At 41.4% G+C, this 12057-nt stretch overlaps 1 protein-coding gene across 5 annotated transcripts in view; it reads left to right on the top strand.

The window, feature by feature from the left end:
- LOC144737870 (guanylate-binding protein 2-like) overlaps positions 1-12057 on the top strand; it is a 234684-nt gene that overhangs the window by 196273 nt on the left and 26354 nt on the right. For all 5 annotated transcript variants that reach the window (XM_078620753.1, XM_078620754.1, XM_078620752.1 and 2 more), the window contains 4 exons: positions 2105-2146; positions 5027-5062; positions 6655-6681; positions 7723-7764. In XM_078620753.1, coding sequence (XP_078476879.1) covers positions 2105-2146; positions 5027-5062; positions 6655-6681; positions 7723-7764 — 147 coding nt within the window. The remainder of the gene's footprint in view (positions 1-2104; positions 2147-5026; positions 5063-6654; positions 6682-7722; positions 7765-12057) is intronic.

Below are 12057 nucleotides of genomic sequence, written 5' to 3'. Positions count from 1 at the left end.
ACAAGGTTCGGTGTATTAGGTACGACACTGGGGTTGTCAACATATCTCATCGCATGATATCAAGTTCCATCAATATTCTGGCCATACACAAATGTACACTGCAGTGAAGTCAAAGTTATATATGGAGAGCCTTGGTAACCTCAAAGGTTGCACATGAGCGTTGTACATGTAGTTTGCAAAAAACTAAATTCTGCTTCATCCATCAATAGCAGAGGTTCTGCTGGTTGGCACTCAGGTTCAGGAGAAAAGTTCGTAGGAGGATCATGTGTGGCGGTCCCAAACTCCAGGATTCAGCTTTATGCTAATCTAAAGAGCCTCAGCACCATATTTGACCAGAATATATCGTTTGATCACCACGTGCAAAATATAGTCAGGTCCTGCAATTTTCAAATCAGGGCTCTATGACATATTCGATCACTATCGAGTTGTAACATAGCCAACACGGTAGCGTGTAGCATTGTATAGACAAGGCTCGATTATTGCAACTCACTACTCTACGGAACGTCTAGCAAAATATTAACAAGCTGCAGCATCTACAAAACTCTTTGTAACATGTTGTGATAGGTACTGCGAGATCTGACCATGTCCATCCAGTACTCATTGAGCTGCATTGGCTTCCGGTTGCCGAAATAATACTTTATAAGGTCGCACTCATTACACACAAAAGGTTTGCGCCATTTAACTACAATACCTCGCTGACCTTGTCAAGGAGCATAAACCATCAAGCGAACACCAGTCATCCTCACAGTGGCCTTTGGCTCGCCATTGAAACAAAGGTGGTCACTGCATCGCACGTTTTCAGATGCACTTCTTTAGCCATCTAGAATGCTCTTTCTTCCGATATTAGGAAGCCAATGGAGCTATGTGCTTTTAAATCTGGATTGAAAACTAATTTCTTTATAACTGCTTGTTGTGTTTAATCTTGTTTTGAAGCTTTTGTGACTGCAGGAATCCATACTCTCTGGTTCTTTTGGTAAAGTCGCGTAGATAGAACAAATAATAAAATAAAATAAAACACGACGTTTGGGTCGCAACATAAGCGTCCGTCTTCAGGTGTGAAAAAATTATCTGCAGTTTTGAGGGGAGAGGGAAGGGGGGGTGGAAGGAGTTTGGCTGTGGGAGTTCAGAGGGGGGAGGGTTTGTGGCGTGCATGGACGGGTGGGGTTAGATCATTGTTTCAACGCTGTGGGCACGCATGACAAAACTTGAATCGAGAAGATCGATTCAGATTGAGAAATAATTGGAAGGATGTGACAAACCACGTCAAGTTTGAACTGCAATGATTTTCACTCACCCACCCGGTTGTCGCCGTCTTCTCTCACCCACCCGGTTGTTGTCATCCTCACTCACCCACCCGGTTGTTGTCGTCCGATTACGACTTGTACTACAAGTCCATTTACTTGCTAATTGCTCTAGCCCCCTCCCGTCCATGCACGCCACAACCTCTCTCCCCTCCCCCCTGTGAACTCCCACAGCCAAACTCCCCCCCCCTCTCCCCTCCCGTGCCTATATAAAACCACAACAGCAGATATTTTTTTCACACCTGAAGACGGACGCTTGTGTTGCGACTGAAACGTCGTGTTTTCTTTTATGTTATTGTTGTGTTTAGTCTGTTTTCCTTCTCCCGTACCACCGATTAGCACAGTTAGCAATGTACGATTCAAAGGCGTTCCACATACATACAGGCAGCTGCCAGTGTACTGTTTTAAGCAGGGATTAGTAAGTTAGTAACAACAGATGAACAACAATACACCTGGATATTCCAATGGATGGCCATAACACTCAAAATGTGTGATTAACCGTGAGACTCAAGCACAATCCTTGAGACTTCACTTGTATGGGGTAATCGTGGAGGCTGTTTATGGCGTGGGGGGGGGAAGGAAGTTTGCCCAGGCAAGAAGAGGTAGTGGTGGGATGGGACAGTTGCTTAGAGCAATATAAGATGCGCTCTAGTGAAAATACGGTTTTGTGAACACTTTCTATAATTACTATATATCTGCTTTACAGTTATACAAGCTTAAGTATGCATTGTATGGCATGATACATGCTCCACAGAATTTGCATGAATGTATCACCCGATGCATGCACTCCTCGCTATATCTAGGTGGAACGTGCGAAGGCGGAAACGAAGCTTAAAGAACTTGAGGTAAAGCCCATGTTTCATACCCACAATGATGCATAGCAATCTGCAAGCTAAGTAATAATTTATATGAAGGTGCATGGACATTGCAGGACAGTGCAGCGATTCCTGCTAATTCTGCTTCACCTACTTCTAAACCGACTACAACCTGATCTGCTCTTGGTGGCTTGCTTCTGAATGCTGTTGTTTGCAAATTTAATATTCATGTAAATGACATTATTCAGTTACAAAAGTCCTTGCCATTCTTCAGTTGTTCGATTTCACGCAGCGTGTTCAAGGCATTCAGAATAGCTATGGACGATGAAATCTCTTTAATACATCACTCGACAACTTCAACGATGTCATCTCTCAAACGAAATCTGTCCATCTTGCCCGCCAAATTGCAAACCAGAACGTTTAATTACATAATCTCTATCATTGCAATTCATTCCAACAGATGTTTTTCATTATAAAATCGGCACTATTTTATTGTAATTACTGCCAACACCAATTGCCTAGATATCTCCAGATGTCCACTCACATCTTTGTAAGGGCGCTAAAATTTTCGTCCAATTTTCAGTTTCCCATATTTGATCTTAATAGTTGAGCATGTGCTGACCACACTTTCATCAAGATTTGTATATAAACGACTTGATTGATTCATTTCATTCAGGATTTATAAAAAATTAACCCGAAAAAACAAAGTTTTTCACCATAAATCCTTTATATGCGTGGCATCGGGGCGGCTAGAGTCCTCTCGTCCTCTGGCTTGAGATGGCTGCCACCTATGGGTCAGATGATTGTGTGCCAGCATTAACCAATTGGTAAATAAATATTTAATTTTTTTCCCCTAAACATTGTAAAATTTTGTAAAAATTTTTTTTACGACAATTCATTGTCACGCACAACGAGTCTGTGTGCAAAATGTCAGCTCGATTGGATCACGGGAAGTGGGTTAAAAAACGACCGAAAGATTTGCACGGTCCTAAGCAAGCAAGCGAACTTAATATAAAGGATTTAATAAGTATAACCCGTAAAAACAAAGTTTTTCACTATAAATCCTTTATATGTGTGGCAGCGAACTTAATATAAAGGATTTAAAAAATATATTCGCCTGTGGAGGATGCGGGGATCGATCCCGCAACCTTTGGCACGGGAAGCGAGGGCGCTACCAACTGCGCTACTCCGCCACGGCTTGTGGAAGGGTTACGCTCTGGGCTCTTACACTCTGACGTTCAGCCAAAGCCATGAATGCGTTCTATTTGAATATATGTAAAATAAATAAAATTTGCCTAAAAAGTGTCAAATTTTGGGATTTTTTTTCACGAACAATAATTGTCTGGCACAACGAGTCTGTGTGGAAAATGTCAGCTCGATTGGATCACGGGAAGTGGGTTAAAAAACGACCGAAAGATTTGCACGGTCCTAAGCAAGCAAGCAAGCACGCAAGCACGCGAACTTAATATAAAGGATTTAAAAAGGTGCAGCACCTCGACAGCTCTGGTGAGGGTCATCATTGAATTGCTAACATCTACAAAAAAGATCTTTCAAGCATTCTCCTTGATCTGAGGGCAGCTTTTCGTAGTCTTGATAGAGAATTTAACTTGATCAGTTTATGCTCGTAATAGAGGTCTCGGACATTTCCTTGTAAAGGTTCCACTCCTTGCATGCAAACCGTGTGACTATGGACAGTTTTTAAATCTGTGCTAGGTCTTACTTTATTCAGTGTGTACATGGTTCTGATTGGAGCATCGCTTAAATAGCAAGAGCTATGCTTCCATTGCCATATGGACAGCACAGTAAACTTTGCCCAACTCGGATCGGACTCTAGTGACGTTGACATGTACGTTCTCATATTCGCTTTCTTCCTCATGAAGTATTTAATTTGGCAGATATTTCTCTCAGTTAACGGTAATGAAACTGAGATCCCTCTCATTGGCTCCCCCCACCAGCTGTTGGCCCCCATCAATCTGATGATCCACCATCATAATGTCAATCTAACAAGATGAAGCTCGAAATCTTGGTGTCTTCTTGGATCAGTCTTTATCATTTCGTTCATATGTCACAAAAGTTGTGGGGACATCATTCTTTTATTTAAGGAATGTTGCCCAACTGGCACAACATTCTCCGTCCCGAACATGCTGAGAAACTGGACACTGTGCTCATTCAACAATGCTTTGCTCTCCGAAGCCCCGAGTAACATCTTGATTAGCGTGCAGTCTGTCCAAAATGTGGCGGCCCGAGGCTCCCTTGCACTCCTCTTCATCACCTCTGTATGTTAAACTTCTTTAGCACCATATGTTGCCAGCCATGCTAATCAGAGACATGACCACGTCTCATCTGTGCGGATGTCTCTGCATTGGCTTCCATTTCAAACGCGAATTGAGTTTACAATTCCTCCTACTTGGGTTTACGTCTTCAAATGGATCTACTGCGCTTATATCCAGGAATATATTCAGACCCTTTACATAAGACCTGAACCATTGGCAGCAGCTGCCACTGTCCTGATTTAAAGGTGGCTGAGTGAGTTATTTACAAAAGATGTACCACAATAAACGTGGGATTCCATTACATTGCCACAAAACACTCAATATTGTAACAAATTGTCATTCTCAATCGCTACACTTGTGATTTGACACGTATGTGGTATTGGTGGAGGCTGTGTAAGGGGGGTGTGGGGATTTTGCCCACACAAGAATAGGCAGCGGTGGGTGCGGACAGTTGCTTAGGGCAACTTAAGATGAGCTCGAGTGAAAACACATCTTTTGTGAACACGTATTCATTGCTATATATGTACTTTAAAGTTACGCAAGCTTAAGTTTGCAATTCCTGGCATAATACATGCTCCACGGAATTCGTATGACTGTTTTTTTACCCGATGAATGTGTTCATGGCTATATCCAACAGATGATGAATGTGGAACAGAAGGCAAAAAAAGATGAGGTAAAATAAACACTTCACAACACAGTGAGCGACATTTCTATTAATGATGCAGTCTCATCTGATCAATCTACAGTAATTACTAACATATTAGAAATGGTGCATGGGAATTAATATGCATGTAAATGAAAGTATATGTTGATAGCAGGATTCTGCAGCCATTGCTGCAAATCCTGTATTATCTGTACTCCTAAACCAACCACCACCTGATCTGCTCTCAGCGGCTTGCTTCTGGCCTCTGTTGAATGCAGATTGTAACATCCATGTAATTGCCCCTTCACATTATTCAGTTAGACACGTCCTTGCCATTCTTAAGTTGTTGGGTCTCACGTAGCATGTTCAAGGTCCTACTCACACCATTGGACATACTCTGGAATAAGTGTGTCCCATTGGCTTCCCAGTCGGCGACCTTTCTATTCTTGATGCAGGCTCATCCGATCACTGTGCGGTATTCTCCAAGGTGTGCTTAATTAGCTGACTCTGTTCACATCAATGCCAGATGTCGCGTTGTATGATAAACTACATTAATTATATATCAATTACTGAAGACTCTTTGCCCTTTCCTGCCTCTTTGAGGAGACTGCTTTTTGAGTGCAATAATATTGCACAGATACAGCACTGGTGAGTTTCATCAATGATTTGCTAACATCTACAAACAAAACTCTTTCCAAGCATTCTCGTTCTACTGGATCTTAGCACAGCTTTTAGTACAATTGAACATTGCATTTTAGAAGATCAGTTGACACTCATGATAGAGGTATTGGACAATTAATTTCATTGGTTCTGCTCCTACCTTGCAAACCGTATCAATATGGGCTGTTTTAAGATCTGTGCTAGGTTGAACTTCATTCAGTGTTCATATAGCCTTGCCATAAATGGCTCACCTGTGCTGATGTGTCTGCATTAGCTTATATTTCAAAGGCGAATATAGTTTAGTATTCCTCCTACTTGGGTCCAGGGCTTCAAATTTACCTCCTGCATCTTCTATTCAGGATTTGATTCAGCCACACACTCAACTATCCAGCCACATGCCCCAATATCCAGTTCAATATTGAATGTAATAATTGTACTATCCTTGGACAGTTGTATTAGTTTCCTGTTCACTTCTCATGAAGTGAAAGGTTCTAAAGAAATATTAAACTTCAAAGCTAACCCTTTACATAAGACCTGAACCATTGGAAGCAGCTGCCAGTGCATTGCTTTAAACAGGGCAGAGTGAGTTATTTACAACAGATAAACCACAATTAACGTGAAATCTCATTGCCTAGCCATGAGACACTCACAATTGTGACAAATTGTGAGTCTCAAGCATTATACATGAGACGTATCAGGTATGGAGTATGGTTGGATGCTGTAGAATGGGGAGGGAGAGTTTGTCCACGCAAGAATAGGTAGTGGTCGGTCAGCACAGATGGTTAGAGCAATTTAAGATGAACTCTAGTGAAAACACATTTTTTGTGAACACTTACTAATGGCGATATATGTACTTAACTGATACACAAGCTTAAGTATGCAATGCATGGCATAATACATGCTATACTGAATTTATATGAATGTATTCATCACCCGATTCATGTGTTCGTGGCTATTTCCAGGAGCGTGTAAAGCAGGAAAAAGCTGAGGTAAAACCCATGCTTCACAACGCAGACAGCGACATTTTTACTATTAAAGAAGGTTCGTCTGATCACTGTGCCGTCATCTCCAAGATGCTCGTACTCTGCTCACTCTCCTTACCGTCAATTCCAGATGTTGTACCACGTGCTAAACTCTACTAATTACGTATCAATTACTGAGGCGTTTGCCCTTTCCTGTCTCTTTAAGGGGACTTATTTTTTAAATACAAAGTCTAGATCCCTTTACTATTCTCAATACCTTACGGATTTTTGCCACTAAGCCCTCTCCATATAATTCAGAAGATCTATGGACGATGAAATCAATGGTTCCTAAATATTAACGGGTTTGGAGGAAGTTCAGCTTTGTCATTTATCGACAACTATTTAATTCATCACCCTACAACTACAAGGATGTCATCTCTCAAGGGAAATCTGTCTATTTTCCTGCCGAATTACGATCAGAAAGTTTAACAGTAAAATATTATTTTCTACTGTTAATCACTTTCTAAATACAGGCCAGTAGTTGAAATTGTAATATCTACTGATCATTGCAATTCATACCAACAGTTTTATTTCTCATAAAATCAGCACTATTTGCTCACAATTACTGCCATCACCAATGGTTCACTTAACATAAGACCTGAACCATTGGCAGCAGCTGCCAATATACTGCTTTAAACGGGGTTGAGAAAGTTATTTAGAACAGATAAACAACAATAAACCTGAGATTCCATTGCATGGCCTCAAAACACTCAATATTGTAACAAATTGTGAGTCTCAATCGTTATACTTGAGATTTGACACGTATGTGATATTGGTGGAGGCTGTGGAAGGGGGGGGGGGAGTTTTCCCCACACAAGAATAGGTAGTGATCAGTGGGGACAGTTTCTTAGAGCTCTAGTGAAAACACCACCTTTGTTAACACTTATTGCTATATTTGTACTTTACAGTTACCAAGCTTAAGTATGCATTGCATGGCATTATACATGGTCCACAGAATTTGTATGACTGTATTCATCACCCAATTCATGTTTTCATGGCTATATCTAGGCGGAGCGTGCGGATATGCTAAAAAAGATTGAAAACCTTCAGGTAAAACCCATGCTTCAAAACCACATTGGCATGTTCTGTTTATGTGACAACTCTTACAAATTAGCTTTGTCTTGTGGTGGTGGCGGGTTTAATGACACTTTTATATATTTTCCGATCTAACAAAAATAACATGCATTATGGATAGTACCAATGGTGCATAGCAATCTGCATGCAAATGTATGCATTTATATGAAGGTGTTCGTACATTGCAGAACTCTGCAGCCATTGCAGCGAATTCAGAATTACCATACTCCGAAACCCACTATCAACTGATCTGCTCTAAGTGGCTTGCTTCTGGATTCTGCTGTTGGCACCTTTTAACATTTATATAAATGCTGCATTACATTATTCAGTTGCAGACATCCTTACCATTCTTCAGTTGTTTGGCCCTACTAACACCATCCAACATACCGGGAATAATTGTGATCTATTGGCTTCACAGTCAATGACCTTTCTATTATTGATACAGGTTCATCTGATCACTGTGCAGTTTAATCCAAGATGCGCATACTCTGCTCACTCTCTCCCCATCAATGCCCAGATGTCTCACCATATTCTAATCTCCACTATGTATGTATCAATTACTGAAGACTTTGCCCTTTACGGCCTCTTTTGTAGACTGCTTATTACATACAAATGTTAGATCCCTTGACTCGTTTTCAGGCCTAACTGATTTCTGCCACTAAGCCCTCCCCGTGGCATTCAGAAGAGCTATGAAAGATGAAATCAATGGTTTATATTCTGAGCGAGTCTGGAGGAATTCAGGTTTTACTATTTATCGACAGCTCTTTAACACGTCACTAAACAAGTACAAGGATGTCAACTCTTAAGCGAAATGTGTCCATTTTGCCCGCGTGATTACAAGCCATAAAATGTCATCCTAAAATCATTTTGGCCATATTAAATCACCTTTTAATCCAGGCCGCTAACTTAATTGAATGATCTCTTGAATTTGTGATCAAATCAGCACTATATGTTTGCAATTACTGCCAACAGCAATGGTCCAGATACCTCCAGATTTCCACCCACATTATTGGAAAGGCACCACAATTTCAGTCCAATTTTAAATGTTAAAAATACTAGAGCATGCAGTGACCGCACGTTCATCAATATTTGTCTTTAAACAACTTGCTTGATCCATTTCAGTCAGGTTTTAGACCACGGTGCAGCACCGAGAGAGCTCTGCTGAGGTTAATCAATGTTTTGGTAATGTCTGATAAGTATAACCCGTAAAAACTAAGTTTTTCACTATAAATCCTTTATATGCGTGGCAGCGAACTTAATATAAAGGATTTAAAAATATATTCGCCTGTGGAGGACGCGGGGATCGATCCCGCAACCTTTGGCATGGGGAAGCGAAGGCGCTACCAACTGCGCTACTCCGCCACGGCCTGTGGAGGGGTTACGCTCTGGGCTCTTACACTCTGACGTTCAGCCAAAGCCATGAATGCGTTCTATTTGAATATATGTAAAATAAAAAAAAATTTGCCTAAAAAGTGTAAAATTTTGGGATTTTTTTTTCACGAACAATAATTGTCTGGCACAACGAGTCTGTGTGGAAAATGTCAGCTCGATTGGATCACGGGAAGTGGGTTAAAAACGACCGAAAGATTTGCACGGTCCTAAGCAAGCAAGCAAGCACGCAAGCACGCGAACTTAATATAAAGGATTTAAAAAAAAAGCTTTCAAGCATTCTCCTTGATCTGAGCACAACTTTTAGTAGTCTTGATCAGAGCAGTTTACTTGATCAGTTGCAACTCATAATACAGGTTTTGGATATTGCCTTGCAATGGTTCCACTGATTCCTTGCGAACCGTGTCACTATGGGCAGTTTTAAGATACGTGCGAGGTCGCATTTTATTTAGTGGAGGTTAACTTAACCAGCAAGGCCTATGTTACCATTGACAAATGGACAACACAATAATACGTGCCAAAGTCGATTCGGACTCTGTGTCGTTGGCATGTTTGCTCTCATATTCGCTCTCTTTCATCAACTATTGTACGTGGCAGAAATATCTCCAAGTTTGCGTTGATGACACCACGATCCCTTTCATTGGCTCCCCCCACCAACTGTCCAAGATAGGCCCCCATTCATCTGATGATCGACCATCAATGTCTGTCTAACAAAACTAAGCTAGAAGTCTTGGTGTCTTTTGGGATCAGTCTTTATCATTTCGTGCTTACAAAAGTTGTGAGGACATCATTCTTTTTTTTAAGGAATTTTGCCCAACTGACACCACATTCTTTGTTTTAAATATCCTGAGAAACATGACATTTGCAAGCATGTGAATGGAAAATGATTATTCACATGAGCAGCGCTATAGGGTTAGGCCATCAGTGCCTACAGGTATCTGGGAAAATTAATGTTTGGAGGAGGCTGGTAATGCTGGCGTCGACATGTATAGAACCGTGGTGCATCATGAAACTTGGAGGGCCTGTGTGCATTGTCATTGGGCTGATTGTGCAATCGTCTATTATTCTAACGTGGTTCCACACAAACAATCTCAGCCAGAGCTAGGCGGACTAAAACAGACAAATACATACACTATGTAGGTGCAATGGTTTTCAAAGACCTGACATTTGATCTGACATCATATAAATTATGAATCAAAGCTGACAACAGCAAGGTAGATTAGAGTAAGACAGATCCTCAATCAACTCGTCTGCAATCAAGTAACCGAAAATTTAAATAACGTAAACCGAGCAGGATAAATAAGGTGCCATGAACAGCAACGCTGATATAAAATAACTATAATTAAATCAAATTAAATAAAATATACGGATAAAATTTTGACAATCAACTGCTGCGCTGGAGCACACGTAATTAATAATACCTAAATGTGTGACAGGAAGCTCCACCTATTAATAAAGAGATGACACTTCCTGACCTAATGCTCCACTCTTGGAGCCTGAAGCCAGCTTCAGTCACAGCCATCCACATGGCTGCCTTGCCACACCAAGAAGAAATAAAAATGACTTCTTGGCATCATGTCCTGCAAAGTGTAGTGGGCAGAAATGAGGTGGCTCAATTACTTCAGGAGGTGAAACGGCTATGATGATACAACCACTAGCATCTGACTCTTAACTCGTCACTCGATGCTGGGGATTGGCTGACATGGTATGCCAAACAGAGAATGTTGCTGTTTAACAACCAGAAATGGCTGTTGGTACTGAAAGTGGTGTTTGTTGTAAAACAATGGATAATTATTCTAATGCTGAAAGCTTAAAATGCCAAATTGATTAACTACATTAACACAAATGTGTCGTGCAATAAATGGTCACCATGATGATTACATCAATCCACATCACTTAAGAACCAATTTTATTCAGGGTGACTTCCGAGCATCACACCTAGAATATGGATTATGTTGGCTTAGTGCTCTAAGGTTATTATCGTGACAACCAAACAGCGACACGCATTTCAAGGAAGACCATAGGTGTTGGTTGCAGCTGATTATCTGCGGAAAATTCAAATCACAAATTAGATTTGCGAGATGCCCTTTCTGGGGGTGAGAGACATGGCCATATTTTTTTATTAGGTAAATCATCGAATACACAATTTAACAACGGGCACGTAAGTACAACTACTTTACTATTTGGTTCTTTGGGTAAAATCACGTAGGTAGAATTAAAATAAAACAAATCACGACGTTTCGATCGCAACACAAGCGATCTTCATCAGGTGGGACAACCACAGCGAAAAAAATGCTGAAGTCGGCGGGAGAGCTGCCGTGTGGCAAGAGGTAAGAGAGGGGGGAGGAGGCAAGGGGGGAGAGGAGGTCGGGTGTGGTAGGGGGTGGGGGGGCCGCGTGAGCGCTCGGGGAAGATGACATGAGGTTGGGGGGGGGGACGTGGGCGGGGCTAGAAGTGGAAAGGTTGTGGAAGAACAGATAGAGGACGTGAGGCTGGGGGGGGGGGGGACGTAGGCGGGGCTATCAGTAAACTGGCAGGTAATGATGGAAACAACAACAACAACATGTTAAGGCATTACCTTGTTGATAACATCCTTCCAATGATTGTTCAATTTGTATCAATCTTCTCGGTTGAAGTTTTGCCTATGTTTACATATCTGGATGGCTTCATGAACAAACCTTTTATAGTAGCCCGAAGGTTTGCAGAGTACCTTGGTCTCGGAAAAAAAAATAATGCAAGCCCACAGCGTTATTGGTCAGCTACGGCAGAGGTATTGGTTCTGCCATGTTTCAGATCTGCCTTGTGTTCGTGAACACGGCCTGAGACATGTCGTTTCGTTTCCCCAATGTGACTGCTACCGCAGGTACAGCTCAGTTTGTA

Source organism: Lampetra planeri, chromosome 74 (genome assembly GCF_965212315.1).
Source record: "Lampetra planeri chromosome 74, kcLamPlan1.2.h2, whole genome shotgun sequence".
In the NCBI taxonomy this organism is placed as follows: Eukaryota; Metazoa; Chordata; class Hyperoartia; order Petromyzontiformes; family Petromyzontidae; genus Lampetra; species Lampetra planeri.
The sequence above is the reverse complement of the archived record's forward strand: the minus strand, read 5'-3'. Positions and strand labels throughout refer to the sequence as shown.